Here is a 16258-nt window from a genome sequence, read left to right as displayed (position 1 = left end):
CTGAGGTAATCTCTGCACCAAAATGCTGGCCCTACTTTTATGGCAGGCTAAATAGGTCTCACAGGGCTGGTTGCAAATCTTGTTTGCAAACACGGCGTGGCACCGGGACAATTCTTAGTACTTCAAGTGCTTTTTTCACCCACACGGAACACTGTTTGACTTTGGCGGCACCTCGCACCCTTGCTTTTTTTCCTCCCAGTAACGCAAACCTCCATAAAACACCCCATTTTGGGTTGGGGCAGGCCGTGTTTCGCTGTTTTCAAACAGCAGCTCGCAGAGGCGCAGCGGTGTGACGTGCTTGCAGGTGAAGCACTTTGCAAGTTGAGTTAATGAGATAGCATGAGATGAGCATGGAGACGACCAAAAAACCATGCAGGGCTGAGGATGGTCTAGTCACAGCCCCAAAGAATAGGATCAAGCTTTTAAGGAACGGTGTTTCCAGAGCCCCCCGGAAGCAGCAGGGTCAGCAAGACTCAGGAAAGCTCCAGCTTGGAGGTAGGGGAGGGCTCGAGGTTGTTAGTTGCTAATTTAGTGGTAAAATCCAGAAAGGGATGAATTCAGCAAGTCATTCACAGTCAGTGTTTTGTGTTCTGGATGGGGAACAGATTTAGCCTACTCATCTAACTACACAGATATGCAAGATGCTGCACAGCGTTCTCTGTGCCTCATTTATCGCTCTTGCAGTTGCAGTGGGTGTAAATCTGGCCCACAAGCGAAACCTCAAAAGCTGAAAATGTAACCCTGCTCCCACTGCGTCCTGTCGGCGGCACGACTTCAAGCCCCTGGGAGCAAACCCGAGGGAACGGAAAGGCGGTGACGTGTCTGCGGGAGGGTTTCCCATCCCTTCCTGCTGTTAGTTCTTTGGAAATGCACTCGCCCTCGCCTCGCTGCTTCGTATCCAGTGTGACTTGGCTTTAGGTGGAACAAGGCATCAAAATGCCACTGCTGCCCCACTAAATGCATTGAGCAAAAATAGCATTTCCACATAAACGCTTTCGGCTCCAGTCCTCCCCCACTCAGATCCCACACCGCAGCTTCATGGAGCTGGCGAGGGTGGATCAAGCATCTCTTCCCAGACTCAGGAGACAGACACTGCCGAATAATTTGGCAGCAACCTGCTGACCTCCCCAGCACAGCTGTCCTTGTGCAAGGAAGAGTTACGCAAGCGGGCAGCACAGAGGTTTTGGTTCCCATATTCACCTGGCAGTCCCTGGGGCATCGTGCAGCTGGAGACTGGGCCCATCCGGGGCCATGCTGAGGAGGTGGTGTTGGCAGCCCCCGGTTTCTACAAGCTTTCCCTCATCGTGCTTTCAGATCGCACTGAGCAGCCCCCATTTCCCTGCCCTTAAAGGCTGGCTAAGCCCAAACCATGGTGTCTGACAGGGTGGTTCACGGTCACTAGCAGCCAGCCAGGGCTTACATTTATTTTCTGATACCAAGATTGTTTAGAAAAACAAACAAACAAACAAACAAAAACACAACAGAGTTCATTGGGTTTTAGGGTCTCGTTTGGGCAAAGAGGCCCAGCTGTGCCGTGCACTCTGCAGAGGTCGGTGAGAACGGTGCAGGACTGTCCCGTCTTAAAAACCATTCCTCAATCAGATAAGTCTAAATGAACAAATGCTAGGGGAAACTGTGTCCTCAGCGTTCATGAAAACCAGGCTGTGCTGCTTTCTTCAAAGGGTTGCTTTAAGGTAAATCAGATTTTAAAAATGTAGGCGCTGAATCTTTTTTTAAAAGCCAAAGAATGCTGAAAGCCCTCATGACTACAGATACCCAAAGACATGGCGAGGTGGCAGCGTGCCATGCTCTCATTGCTCACGGCAGGCCGGGCAGAATGAAGATGGAGAGCAGGCAGGCAGGAAAATCAGGACAAATTTTGGGAGTAAATTGAAAAACCCTGCTCGCTCCCTCTGCTTCTTCCATTCTGCTCAGCAATCGCTGCTCAGGTCAGTGAGAAATCACCTGAGCGGCAGCTCAGACCCACAGCGTAGTTCAAAAGAGAGCTCAGCCTTTCCCAGACTGTGGGCTGGTGTTTGGGTGTCATTTTTATAGACCCTGATTTAGTCTTTTCCCAATCTCAGCATCAACTCTTCACTATTTATCGACTCAAATCAATAAATCAAATTTAACTGCTCACCAATTTGTAGAGTTTCCAGCTTGGCAGGGTCCCTATTTTCAGCCTCATCCCTGAGTCCCTGTTCTCCCGAAGAGCCCACTGCCTTCCAGGCACTGCTGCTTCTGAGCATGCTGCTGCCTTGCTGCCTCGTCTGCGCTGTGTTTCAGTTACGGGTTGTTTAGGGCAAACCCCGGCTTTTCTTTATCTGTGCATGCACAGCGTGATGCTCGTGGCTTTCCAGCCCTGAGGGCCGTTGCTTCAGCAGCAGCTCCTTGCTCCAGGCCATGTTCTGGGGTAAGGAGTAGTGAGGGAAGAAGCCCCTTGTGCAGTCACCCAGAGCAAAGTGTCTCGGAAAGCATCTACTGAGATGGCCTTCCATAAAGCTGGGGTGGGGATGGGGTGGCGGTCCCCAGCAGGAGAGCCACCCTGTGGCCTCCCCGCAGCTCTCAGGCTGCGCTCTGCCTGGCAGGGGGGGTGGTCCAGGGAACTCCAGAGCACGGTGTCTGCTGCCCCCGGGCTCTATCTGCCACCCGCAGAGCCCCCTCGCCGCCTGCCCCTGCTCTGCCAGCTCTGGGTCATGCAGCGTGTATCGCCGAGCTATTCTTGCAGGGCTCCGAGCTGTTGAAGAACCGCCATCAAAGGCTTTCAGTGTGCCTTTCACAGATTACTTATTTCCAGCTCCCAGTTGCCCTGTAAAATAAGAAAATACCATTATCCCATTATAGAGATGGGGAGAGGCTAGGGGAGGAATTGCATTTCCCTGCAGTCCTCAGGACCTGCACTCAAAAGACCTGCCTGCACCCATGGACTCAGTGCATCCTTCCTCCCAAAGCCCTTTTGCAGCTGCTTTGCCATTGGGATGTGCAGGATTTTGGTAGCCGGGAGGACCAACAACCTGCAAGTGTGATGAGAAACTTGTAACAGATTATTTTGTGGCTGGTGTTTTTTTATATTGTCAGTTTATAAGGGGATCTAATGACTCATGGCTGCAAATGGCTCTTCCCCTGCTTGCGTTTTACAGATGATTTGTTTTATGCATGAGAAGTAGAGTGTGACCTAGCATAGAGTAAACCATGGCTCTTGGAAAAAAAAAGTGCCATCCTCAAATCATAACACTAGCCCTTAAGACCCCTCACAGCCCCTCCCTGCATGCCACCCACAAAGCAGTATATAGGAGTTTCTGAAATGCATGAAAATGGCTGCACACAAAGGTAACAGGAGCAAACTGCCTGGTACATGCCCGGGGCCAGCTCCTCCTAGGAGGCTGCCTGGGAAGAGGACAGGGATGCATTATGTTCCCCGACACCGACGAGCAACCTGCGTGGTCCTGCACTGCAAGAAGCATTTGAATTGCTGAGAGCCTGCCCACGGCAGCAAATCCCAAAAGCACAACCCCTCTGTGCCCCCAGCTCCTGACAGATCCCACCAGGTCCCGCACCCCACCGGTGGGACCATGGGTGCAGGCAGTGCCCAGGACCTGCACAGACAGGAGCTCGCTCCTTTCTGAGCCCTCCTCATGAGCTCTTCCCAGGCAGAGCTCACCCCAAACCTTGCCCTGAGTGTTTGCGGAACAGGCGGCATGCCCTTTTCCGCACAGGACACCAGCCTTGTGCAAGCAGAAGCAGGCGTCCGATGCGAGCAGGTTCCCTGGTGCGCAGCCGTGCCCTGTGATGGAGGGAGAAATCTCTTCCTCATATGCTGCGTAATCTCTTAAATAGCTTTTAATTCTGAAGCCATCTCGCACTAGCAATTGACTGCGCAGGCAGATTGTCCTCCTCATGATTAACATCCTATTTCCTCTATTCCTATTCCCAGTGGCACGGGGGGGGCGGGGGGGCTGGGTGGCTGCCGGAGGGCACAGCACCCCCCAGCACCAACAGGCAGCGCCTGCCTGCGGGGCTGCGGCCCCCGGTACCCGCGGCAGGAAAACCGTGATGGATTGAAGCTGGGGAGCAGGGGGAGAAAGCCATGCTAGGGCGAGTAGTAAGAGTTATTGAGCAATCTGATTTACGGGTGCAATCCTTTATATAGATGCCTAGATCCGGTGTGATAATTTGGGGGTAGGTGCATAATTCATCGTGGAAGCCACGGTGCAACTCCACATCTTCAGCTTTTCCAATTAAGGGCCAGCCTCGGCTTCCTCGTGGCAGTCACAAATTAGATTTTTTTTTTCTTTCAAGCCTGGCTAGAGAAAGTCGCCTCCCCTCTTCTGAGAGGGGGCAGTGAAACGGGAGCTTTAAGTCAGGGTGGGAGCAGGAGAAAAGGGCCCAGGCAGGTCCCACAGGCAGGAACCCCCCGAGCACAGCCGCTACCCCAGGCACAGGCACGTCAGCTGCAGACCTCTGAGAAAGCAAATGCAGAGAGCAGAATCGTCGTAGGTTTATGTAACGTGTCAAAACTTTGTTTTGTGCTTCCATCAAATATATTTTTTTTGGCTTCATCTTTTCCTTGTGAATTCTTGGTACATATTATGTGAACAGACTGCAGAGCATTTTATTCAGAAGAGCTTAATTAACCTCTCAGCTAGAGAAAGAAAAAGAAATCACAGAAGCTGTAGGGTAAAAAAAGATCATATTCAGACAAATAAGTGCAAATGACCTAAATGCATCAATTTTCTTAAGAGCCATGCAATGCAATCTGGATGCAGTCTGCAGAGACTGCAGGTTTATGTCACTGCTCCTCGTGTTTGCTGTCCCAGCCCGCGCCCTGGGGCTTCTCTCATACTGCCCCTGACGTCCATGATAATCCTACCTGCTCTCATCCCTTTTTGTCTCCATCTGTTGCCTTTCTCTTAGACATCATCAAAACGTAGAGCTGGGAAGGACCCCAGGAGATTAGCTATTCCCTTGCAGGATTAAGTATACTCAGATCTTCTCTGATGGATGTTTGTCTAACCTTATTTCTGAAAATCTCCAGGGAGTGCTGTCCCAAGGCTTCCCTATTTTGTCTGTTCTCCTGCATATCAACTCTTACAGCTAGAAAGATTTTTTTCCAAGTATTTAATCCTCTTCTCCCTTGCGGTAAATTAAGCCAAGCCACAATCAAAATGGAGAATAATTGATCACCAGCCTTCTTCGAAGAAGCTTTCCCATTTTGGAATACCAATAGCTTGTTCCTTTTGATTTATGTCCTTTCTAGATTAAACAGCTCCATCTTTTTTGGCCTTTCCCCACCAATCAGGTTTTCAGAGCCTTTTTTTCCCCACATTTTCTTGCACTTAATTAAACATATTTTTTTTGTATGACATCCAAAACTGGACAGTTTAACCAGCTAGTCTTCATGCTGGCTAAACTATAGCTAGATAATACTGTACTAATATAGCCAGCATATAAACAAACCTAAATCCTAGAGTTTAATAATTTCTTCCAGATTCTCTTCTATGGTCTCCCTGGGATAATCACGAGTGATAGCAGCACGCTGTCCCTGCTGCAGGGGACATCATCTAGTTACAGTTATTAATCTGCTATATGGACTGAACTTTCTCAAACCCGGGTGCGTACAAACCATGCACTGCTGTGTGGAAAATAAAAGGGTCCCTTGAAAACTTGGGTACCGGTGCTGGAGTTCACGGCCGATGGGTGGGGAATGGTCTTTCCATTATGGAAGCAAGAAAGAAATGCACCACTGGCACAGGGCAGCGGTCCTCACTCAGATAACGTCCCTCATAGACCAGCTCTGAGTGCTTCTGATTTTCTGGGCACCTTTGAAGGGTATCATCTGCCTCTATTGTGGAGCCTTTCTCTCCTCTGGTCCTCCCCTCCGGGGCCCTTTCTCCAGCAGCAGATTCCTGCCAAACTGGAGGCTGGGTGCTCTGGGGAGGGTGACGGGAAAGAGGCTGATGCATTTCTTCTCCATTTGTTATTGAAAAGTCTCTTCTCAAAAAAGTGAAAGTGGCAGGCGACAGCTTTGCACTTGCTGTCGTTCCCAGATTCCCCCATGTGCTTATTTAATGCTGAAGGACAAAAACACGCTGTTTCTTCTCTGCGTGGTTTTTGCAAACAGTTTAGATAGCTGAGCTTGTTCGTCCTGCTAGTGCATTTTCACCAACAATAATATTCCGTGGGGCCATTTTACTTCCAAAAGCACTCGTATGATTCCATTATCTCCTTATTGCTCCTTCAGTAACTCCTAGGCAACACCGTTAACTTCACATCCAATACGCAGCAACACCTGCAAAACCCAGGAGCTTCTGAGCTGCAGGAGCCCCACAGACGGCAGCGGCTGTTCCAGCTGCAGCCTTGGAAGGGAAATAAATGCATGGAGCGGCTCAGCTGAACGTGCCCACACCAGAGGCATTGTCCTCTGGAAGCCTAACAGCAGCATAAGTCTGTTTAAACATTCACTTAGCATTAGCTATTAAAAATAGCTCATAATGTTTTCTAACCCAAAATTGAAGAGGTAAGAGGGAAAACAATGCGTTTAGTATGTGCAAGGAAAAAGCTAATGCACAGAGTATTGTATTTTCAGTACCAGATGAGGAGGATTGTGATTGTTTATTTTTTATAATACCTTTTATGAACAAATTTCTATATAACCATGAATATTGCACAGAAAAGTATGTTTGATCCCACTTCACCTGTCTCACAAGGACAGACTTCTTTGTTCTAGAAGTTTTCAACAGCAGCAAGTTTTCTTCTTCTTGTCTGGGAAGAAGAATATTTGTTGGTATAACTGATTTAAGGAGCACATCTTTTTCTTATGGGATTTGTTACCAAGTTTTTTGAGAATGTGGTAAAGATGAATGCTATTTCTAAGAACTAGTCCAAGGCTAAAATTTAAACCCAGTACACAGTATTGATTTAATTGAACAAGTTTAGTGTGATGCCTAACACCTCTTATCAGCCAGGGGGAGGGGGGGGAGGGCAGGGAGGGCAGAGGGAAAGACACAATTTTCCAAATGTAGAAAAGTTTTTCCTATTCATAGTCAGCCTGAAGTATCCTTTTCTTATGTTTTGGACAGCATCACTACTCAAAGCCTACATACTCGAGGAAGATATTTATACAACATGTTAGTTAATGGATGCTTTTTCCCCCATAGAGCATTTCAGCGGAGGGAGCCAAATTTTAAAGACTACAAGCTTCTGCACAGTTCATGATAGTTAATACTGTCTGTCAGATCCATGAGCAAATTTCCTAAAAAACTATGACGTATAATTTATTTTTCAAGATAAATGATTCATTTAAAATAATGCCTACTGCTTAACTTAAAAACAAACAAACAAACAAACAAAAAAAACCACCTCTCTACTAAATCTTGAGTAAGTAAATGTTGTACATTGATTTTCTTTCCTTTTAAATGAATCCTTTGGCATAGCGTTTATCTTAGGGCACTCTCAAAAATCAAAATGTATTTAAGTTAATTTAATACACCTAAATGTTATATTTTGAGAATGGATAGAGGAAGACAATCTTAACTGTATGTTTCTAAATTTGTCTTTTTAAATAAGCATGCCTTGTAACTTGAACCACCCTTTGTGGGGCCGCGGTTGCCGAAACACGGTGCTGCTGCACGGTGTGCTGCCGGCAGGGAGAGCAGGTTGCACTGGGCAGGTCAAACAGCCCAAGGAACTGCGGGTGTTCTTACCTGAGTTCTGAAATATTAATAATGAAGATTATTTTTCTTTATCCATCCTGGCATGGAGAATTGAGCAGTCGCTGATAAACAAAGGGGCAGGAATGATCAATCTAGAAAGCAGGTGAAGAAGAGCAGGTCTGGTTGTAAAGGCTATAAACATCAAGGAGGGAATAAGCAAAAATTTAAGTTGGTTAAAACCAGGGCATAATGGGTTAGAGAGAATTTTAAGGGTTCTTTAAGTTGAGAACTGGGCGTGGTTTTCTCACCGATTAATTGTGCAAGAATAGGAGATCAGTTCCAGGCAAATGGCAGAAATGGCAGACCCTGCCACTAAAAATGGGTCTGGACAAGAGAGATCTGCACGACTGGACCTGCACTGCCAAGCATGCACAAGCTGATTTCTCAAGTTTTATCCTTCCACACAGCCCCTTTTGCAGCACAATAATCCCATCAGGCCACCGGCCAGTGTTTTCTGTTTTCCTGTCATATGGAGCAGGAGTAACACCCTAAGCTCAATAAGAAGAGACTAAACCCATGTGAAATGATGGAAGAGTATTGTCTTCTAAAAGGCATTTTCTCATTCCTACAAGCAATATTTTGCAGCATAAGGATTTGTATTATTTTGCTGTGTTTTGTCTATGATGTCCGCTATTCATTCAGTCAGCAACAAATATATTCACAGCACACAAAGTTGAAGACTCTGACCATGTTTCACCATTGCTTCTTTCTTTTCTTCAGCCCTCCCATGAATTCCCTGCTGAGTCGAGGCTCTGTAAGTACCTTACAATCAGCCCATCTCTCCTTTTCTCTCTGCAGGACCTGATACGAAGAGATATTCTGTATTACAAAGGTCGCATAGACATGGATAAATATGAAGTGGTGGATATAGAAGATGGACGAGATGATGACTTCAATGTAAGCATGAAGAATGCCTTCAAACTTCATAACAAGGAGACTGAGGAAATGCACTTATTCTTTGCCAAGAAACTGGAGGAGAAGTTGCGATGGCTCAGAGCTTTCAGAGAAGAAAGGAAGATGGTTAAAGAAGATGAAAAGATAGGTGAGGAATATGAAATGGATCTGAAAGGAGATTGTTGGTAATGCTTAATTTAGACCCAAGTGTTGGAGAAGCCCACCTTTTTTTTTTAATTGTAGCATTACAGTTCAAATGTCCTTGGTTGCTCTCATTGCCATGAAATAGGTCTCTTTCCAGTTCAGTTACTGGTATTTTGGGCCCTCAGTGAGAAAATTCTGCCCATAGCTTCAAGCCTGGACCTCCGTGGGTATTGTGCAAGAAAGAACTCTTTGGCCACCAGACCTCAGAGTCTCCTGGCTGCCTCATTTCTGCTCAAGTTAAGCACATCTTGTGCAGGGCAGGATGGCGGCAAAGTCCACGACTTATCAGCCATGCCCTTCCCTCAGCATCAGCCCATAAATTGACTGTAACCAGCGTCGGTTCAGGCTCAGTTTGTGTTGCTCAGCTGTAAAGCACTGGGCATATTTATGATACTGTATAAATAATAATGGGTCTAATCTTACTTTTCATACAGACCCTGCACAAGTGAGATTATAAGGAGGCCTGTCCTTTCAAGGAAGATTTGCTTTTCACTGAAATACCTTACGGTACACACAGCTCACTGGGTGATGCCTTGCCACCTAGGGAGTTCTGTGTTTGCTAAACAGTGCAGAAAATTTCCCCCCTCCCCAAGAGAAAAGGAGGCTTTGTAAGCAATCTTCTGAATTGTATTTGCCGTGTTCCCTTTTTCAGGCTTTGAAATTTCTGAAAATCAAAAGCGGCAAGCGGCAATGACAGTAAAGAAAGTCAGTAAGCAAAAAGGTAACCGGCAACATGCACTGTGCCTGGTGATGTGAGGGTGGAGCGGGCTGGGCTGAATCCTGCTGGGCTAGGATCCAGTGTCCCCCTTGAATTTCCCTCTCCCATTTCTCTTTTTTTATAAAATACCGTTTGTGCTTTGTTTCCTTTCTTAATGTACCTGTGGGCCAAATTAATCTCTGGTCTAATGCGGTTGAAGCCAGTGGAATTTTGCTAGAGATGAATTTGATCTCATGTCTCCAGTCCCATGTCCAGAAGCTGTCCCTGGGGGCAGAAATCTTTCTCAGTTGTTTATCTCAGGCTGATATGGGAGTGAGTGTGGAGATGTGTAGGTGTTTTGCTAATTCCCAAAGTCTCCCATTAGAAAAGAAAGAAAGATGGCTAAAATATTGGACATGGTAAGGGATCTACCCCTTTCCTGCTTTTGGAAAGGGGATGCTCATGATTCTTGGGGCTGCCTGTAACTTTTAAAGGACAGCACAGAAGCATCAGCTTTAGGAAATAATGCTTCATAGTAAAGATGTTATGTATCTTCAATGTCAGGCTCATCTCCCCACCCAGGCCAACTAATAAATGCCATGCTAGATATTAAACAGAGTCTCGACTGCCAAAATGGCCAGCGTTAATTATCTCTGGCAGTAACTCCTGCAGCTACAGGTTTTGAAATAATCAATGTGGAGGGAAAGTCAGAGAGGTAATTTTTCAAGTTTTCCAAAGCTTCACAAAGTCATAGACATATTGATCAGTTACCAAAGTACCTTGGCACAACTAGGCCTATAAAAGTGTTTAAGAGAACTCATCGTTTCTTGGCTATAGTCAGTCCCAGGTAGATTCTTCCCTATTCTCTGCGGGCATTGGGTTGTTTTTTTTGCAGAAGTTGAAGGAGCTCTTTGCTTTCTGCCTCACCTGTTTGTTGTCTACTGGCTTTGCTGGTACAGTAGTGGTTCGCTAGGCCAGCTGTAAACACCATGGTTTGCTGTGTCTCTCCATTGTCATTAGTCTTCTCCTCTCTACTAACTTCCTTTGTTGTCTGCTGAGATGTTCTCTAAAAACTCTCCTGGCCAGATTTTCTAAGCTCAAAATACGCAAAAACGGGGACAGGTATGTGACACGGTGTACGTGTAGTTCTGGCAGTAGTGGACACTATCACGAGCTCGGTTTTGCAGATCCTTCCCCAACCACGGAAGCAATCACGGAAATTATGGCAACTGGATAATCTGACTTGCATGACGGCCATGGCAAAACCAGTTTTAATTATTACTTGCTGTTCAATTAAATTATTAATTAATTATTAATTAATAATTTTACTGTTTAGTCATTAAGTGACACAGTTCAAAGGTGCTTGAGCATGCCTACCAGTACTACTAATTAAATCCCCATACTTGCATCCTGACAAACATAATAAGCGTAACTGTACTGTACTGATTTCTTATTCAGCAATTGCTCTCGTTTCCTCTCTTTCTCTCTCTTTCTCTCTGAGATGAAAAAGGGGAGGGGGGGTTATCAGCTTAGGCTTTTCTGATAAAATTAATTAGCTCATAAAACACCAGTCAGCATTTCTTTTATGCAGAATGAGCATATGCTATGACACTGGGAGTTCTTTTTATGAGATGAAGTCCTCGAGATGGATAGAAATTCAGTCAAACCCCTAGCATCAAGTTAAGCAGAGTCTGGTTCGTTTACTTAAGATATGAAATCTCAAATAACAATAAGGCCATTAAACTAGCGGCTCTGTTTCTTTTGTCCTACATGACAGTAATCATAGCCCAGCCTTAGATTAATTAGATTACGTAGCTGCACTGAATGTTTTGCTGAAAACTCTTGGGTTTCTTACCCTGGTTTGCCTTGTGCTTTTACCCAGGATCCAAGGAGAAGCACAAGACAGACAGAGCAGAGAGCTCGCGGAATTGCTCAGAAGAGAAAGATAGGAGGAGGACATCCCAGAGAGGTGGCTTATAGTGACTGATGTTTTGAATCTTTCCATGTGCATTTAACATCAATTGCCAACAATTATTATTTTTTTTTGCCAAAGACCCTGGAAGGTGCTTGGGCTGTGTTGCTGTGGCCGAGGTGCTGCTCTCGGGGCTGGCAGCAGGCAGACCGGCGTGCGTACACTGGGCAGTTGCGGGCAGCGGGGCTGCCTTTGTCCTCCCCACCCAGCCTCCCACAGCAGGACAGAAGCAACGGAAGGGGTGTTAAGTTGTTTCTGGAGCATCAGTTATACCTGGAAGGCAGTGAAACCCTTTAGGAATAGGAATATTTCCACTGCATTCAACTGAAGTATATGTTCAGTTAAAGACACTGAGATCTTCACTGGACAGATCTCGGTGGCTACTGCAGGGCTCGATAGCTCAGCAGCCCGACCTGACGTGGTGAGAGCTCTGCTCGCATGTCAGCGGATGTCTGTTACTTGTTTCTAGATTATCTCAGTCATTCCCTCCACCTCTTAAATGGGAACCCATGGTAATTTCCCTGTCACAGAATACTTAAGGAAGAGAGAAAAGCTGTGAAGGAGGTGAAATGGAAAATGCGATCAACTTTGTTAGAGGTGAAGCAGAAAAACATTTTTCAACTAGTATAAACTGCAGCTTATTTCATGCACTGTTGTACCACACCTCCCAGAGGTATTACTCTGGAGCCGGCTGCATGCATTTTAAGGGGAAGCATTTAAACTACCACTCGCTGCAGCACACGAGGGCAAGACAGTGAGAGATCGCCCAATAGCAGGAGAAGAAACCTTAAAACTTTCTAAACTAATGGAAACTTCATGCAGGTGATTAACTAAGAGCACAACTCTGTGTTTTGAGATTTTCAGTCCCCAAATGAGGGTTGTCTGTGGGGCTCAAGTCAGCCCATTTGGAAGCAGCCACCTCTTAATTCTCGTGCCCAAACAGAAATGCGTACACAAGCCTCCTTCCAAATAGATTTAATGATGTGCAAGGTCAGATTTCAGCAATATACTACGATTTGCACTACTTATTAGATTGGACAAAACATAATAATATTAGGCCATGAGCCTTAAGACAGCATTAAACCAATTTTCTGCCTTTTTTAAGTCCATTAGATGTAAGGTAAATGGATAGTGTTGGTCGTGCGCCTTACCGACAGATAGGGAGAGGGGCTGTTTGTTGTTGGTTTTTTTCTTTTCACATTGATTGTTCAAGATTTTCCCTCTCAGTTACAACTCTTCAGTGTCTTTGAATGTCAGTGTGGTAACTGGAAATAGAATTCAGTGTGGTGGCTCCTAGAAATAGTAAAATAATAGAGTATTTTATTTGGCTTGATTTACAAAAAACAAAAACAAACCACCACGACCAACAACAACAAAACTCCACCCTTTTTAAACCACAGTCGATCAAGTCTGCAATTTTGCAGTTAAGGTCAGGTACCACTGAGGACCTTTGCTACCTGCAGTGGCAAGTTAGACATTAAGATAGCATCAAATTGCACTTCCAAATTGCATTTGTGATTGACTATAGCAGTGGAAACAAGGCTGAAGTCCCCATGAAAATGGATCACATGTAGAATTCTGGTCTATTCTTAATACCGACACAGGATTATCCAGGGTACTTTTTCCATTTCTAAGTGTCTGGAAACAGAAGGCTCCTTCACTGCCTCTGTCCATCAGGGGCTTCCCTTCTGCTGGCCACTTTTGATCTCCCCCCCCGTGATGAGCATTTGCAGCGTTCAGAAACATTCAGTTATTTACTGGATTCCCCAGCTTTGTCCACATCTGTCCCCATGCAGGATAGCACATAGGGTGTCTCCTTCCCTCAGACACAAAAGGGATATTAGTTCGCGTTCCTAGAAGCTGTCAGCCAAGGTTTTCAGGGTGATTAGCGGTTCCACTGCCCAGTGAAGAGAGCCCATCTTCAAAGCTCTGTTTCCCATTAATATTCCCATTTTGGAAAATTAAATGTTTGCTCAAATTTAAAGAAGTGGCCTTAGAGCTAGGTGAGAGGGTTTCCCAGCCCCAGGAGAGCTCTGCAGCCCCATGCTATGAGCCAGCTTCTTGCCTTCCTCTCTGTCCCATGTATTCTCCTCTGCACTGTGCCACAGCTTCACCAGAGCAGATGCCCTCAGCCCGGACAAGTCTTCAGCCTGGTGGTCTGGGACTAGTAGAAGGAGGAAAACATACATCACCCTTTGCCTTGAGCTGAGAAGGATGCTGTCATTAAATCTGCCCATAAATACCCAGCTATGCAAACCCCAGCAGGGGTTAAATCATCAGCCAGCATGAGCTGCTGTGGCCTGCAGTAAAACCCTCTCTGAGTCACTGAATTTTCCTGCTAACTTCTTCCTTTCTGATCACTTGAGCTCACAGCTAACTAGCTCATAAAACCCTGACCCAAACACCCAACAGCTTTGTTTAACATCTCAAACTTGTACGCTTATAAGCTCTCCCCCAGCAAGTCTGCACAGCAAAACAAGGCAACTGCGTGTTAGTGTACTTGTGCTGGCTTCATCCACCTGGAAAGGACAGGGCTTACCAGGTAACAGAGTCTGCAGGCACCTCCTGGAGTTTTTCTGAGTGTTTGAATCTCCTTTATTGCATCTTTGTTGCTAACGAGATTGGCCCTGGCTGTCTTCCATCCTCTTCACATCTGGGGAGACATAGCCTGGGGGGCTGAAGGAGCCTGGGCAACACATAGACCAACCAGGTAGAAACAAAGAGGGGTGCTGGCATTTTCAGATATTCAGGGCCTGTTTCCTTTTTTTCACAAAGCTTCCCACTGCACAGGCGAAAGAACGGCGCTAATCATGTTCTTGGTGGCATTTCCCCACAGACTGAGACATCACAGAGCTTACCCCATTGCCCATAACAGAGACCCCTCCCCAGACCTCCCAAAGACCAGCATTACGTGGTGCCCCCCTGCAGCTTGCCCCAGCCCCCAGGGGTGCTGTGGGTCCACAAGCAGTGCTCTCTGATCACGATCACCAAGACGGTCGGTAGTTCCATCTGAGATCTGGTCCAGCACCGAGCTAAATAAAATCAAGAATAAACTCTTGGGTGGGAGACCTCTGAGGATGGTGTTGGTGACTGAGCAGTGGGCACACGCTTTGAGCAGATTCTCCAGGGGAGTTTTTGGTGGGATGTGAAACAGCCTGCCTGGGTTTTTCCATCAATGCCGAGCCCTCATTTGAAGAGTCAAGGTGTTGACGTCAATGTCAGGTTGAGATTCCAACTGCAATGAGGCTGTCAGCCCAGCACTATTGTACTTTCGGTTCAGTGAGGTATGTCAGGTAAGGGATAGTCTTGCTTGGTTCATTTCTTAACCCCAGCGAGGCTGCATTTCAGGGCAGCGATGGACGAAGTGATCTCTTCCCATCAGTGACACAGACACAGTGCTCATTGCTATCAGCGTAGATAATGCTGGAGGAGAGGGAGACTACATAAATGCAATTAGTTTTCACCCGGCTTTGATTGATAAAGCCCTTGTATCATTTATTCCACCTTGCCTCACTTAGCTTTTGCTTATCACATGAGGAATCGTTATCTTAACGTCTAGTCTGATGACATTAGGTTGTAGTAACAGGCTTGGTAAATAGATTCAGGAAGGTAAAGTTAGCTCAGTATTTGTAGATAGTGCGCTTGGCTGTGGAATAGCCCAGCCACAAGATCACTGTTTTCCTCTGTTGCATTTCTCAAGGCCGCAGGGTCCCCCTGAGCAGCAGGGGGCCCTTTTCTTTTCCTCTTCCTCCAAACAGAGAAGTTAAGCTAGTGCTTAGAAAGGGGAGCTCAGGCATCTTCTCCTCACAGGTACCAATCCTGGCAATATCTACCTCTGCCAGCCCATTGATAAAAATCCCCTGCTGCGTGAAGAGCCATGGCTAATGCACCACTTAGGTTCCTCTTGAACTGGGTGAGCATGACAAAATCTGAGCTGGGGAGCTGAGCATGGAAGTGAAGACCAGTGAAGTCCGTGGCTGCTAAGGACTGCTATTGGTGGTGGACGGTTCCTGTTCAAAGCTCCCATCCCCACCTCTTGGTGTAAAAACTGCCTGCAATCAGCAGAACTAATACCAGGCACAGAGTAGTTGCTGACTCTGAATATAACAGCAACAGAATGAGCAGTGGTGAAGTGCTTTGAGATCCTCTGTTGAAACGTGCTGAAGAAGGGCAAAGGGCTGTACCCATTCAGCCATGGCTGTTTCTGGTTTCGTTAAACTAAATTTGTCTCTGCTGCAGTAGTAATTAACCATATATCAATTAGTGTTCTTGAGGCATGTTCCCTGCTACCCATGTTGTGTATGGGTTAAACTAAAACAAGGAAATGAAATTTATAAGATTTTTCGAGCATGGCTCCTGAAGCTGCCATTGAGGATTTGAGAGGCCCCTTAGTGCGGCACTGCCTCCTTTCCAACAGCCTCCCCTCAGCCACTACAGAAAGGAGGTGCTGGCGTTTTATTGTCTCCCACTCAACTAGTGGGAGCAATGAACAACATGCTATCTAGATGGATAGGCAGAAGAAAAGCCAATGAAATAGCTCCTGATCAAAATATGAGAGAAAATCTTATAGGGTAAGGATGGAATAAGCATCTTGTAAGGCAAGTTTCCATGGTTATAGAGGCATATCTGCCTGTATTCTGTGTGCGCTTTGTATTAACTCTCACAAGGCGCAGTGTTAATGGAGCTGCCCCGCTAGTTATACATGGGTCCGTCTGCACGTGTCCGTGTGGATAGCCTGTGAGTTTGCAGCGTGCTCCTGGGTCTTCAAGTGCTAGTGGA

General features: G+C 46.2%; 1 protein-coding gene and 1 long non-coding RNA gene across 12 annotated transcripts in view; one reads left to right on the top strand and one right to left on the bottom strand.

Moving 5' to 3' along the window:
• Positions 1-16258, top strand: part of ARHGEF9 (Cdc42 guanine nucleotide exchange factor 9) — a 185398-nt gene that overhangs the window by 160943 nt on the left and 8197 nt on the right. For 8 of the 11 annotated variants that reach the window (XM_067005070.1, XM_067005075.1, XM_067005071.1 and 5 more), the window contains 3 exons: positions 8511-8754; positions 9463-9531; positions 11390-11476. In XM_067005070.1, the coding sequence (XP_066861171.1) occupies positions 8511-8754; positions 9463-9531; positions 11390-11476 (400 nt within the window). The remainder of the gene's footprint in view (positions 1-8510; positions 8755-9462; positions 9532-11389; positions 11477-16258) is intronic. The other 3 variants (XM_067005073.1, XM_067005072.1, XM_067005074.1) reach the window with 2 other exon arrangements.
• On the bottom strand, positions 12440-15210 carry LOC136791866 (uncharacterized). Its single transcript, XR_010834808.1, has 2 exons — positions 13238-15210; positions 12440-12772 (listed from the first exon to the last, which is right to left on the bottom strand). It is a non-coding gene; the product is annotated as an uncharacterized lncRNA (long non-coding RNA).

This window comes from Anser cygnoides, chromosome 13, assembly GCF_040182565.1.
Source record: "Anser cygnoides isolate HZ-2024a breed goose chromosome 13, Taihu_goose_T2T_genome, whole genome shotgun sequence".
Classification (NCBI taxonomy): Eukaryota; Metazoa; Chordata; class Aves; order Anseriformes; family Anatidae; genus Anser; species Anser cygnoides.
This window is presented reverse-complemented; position numbering and strand designations above follow the sequence as displayed.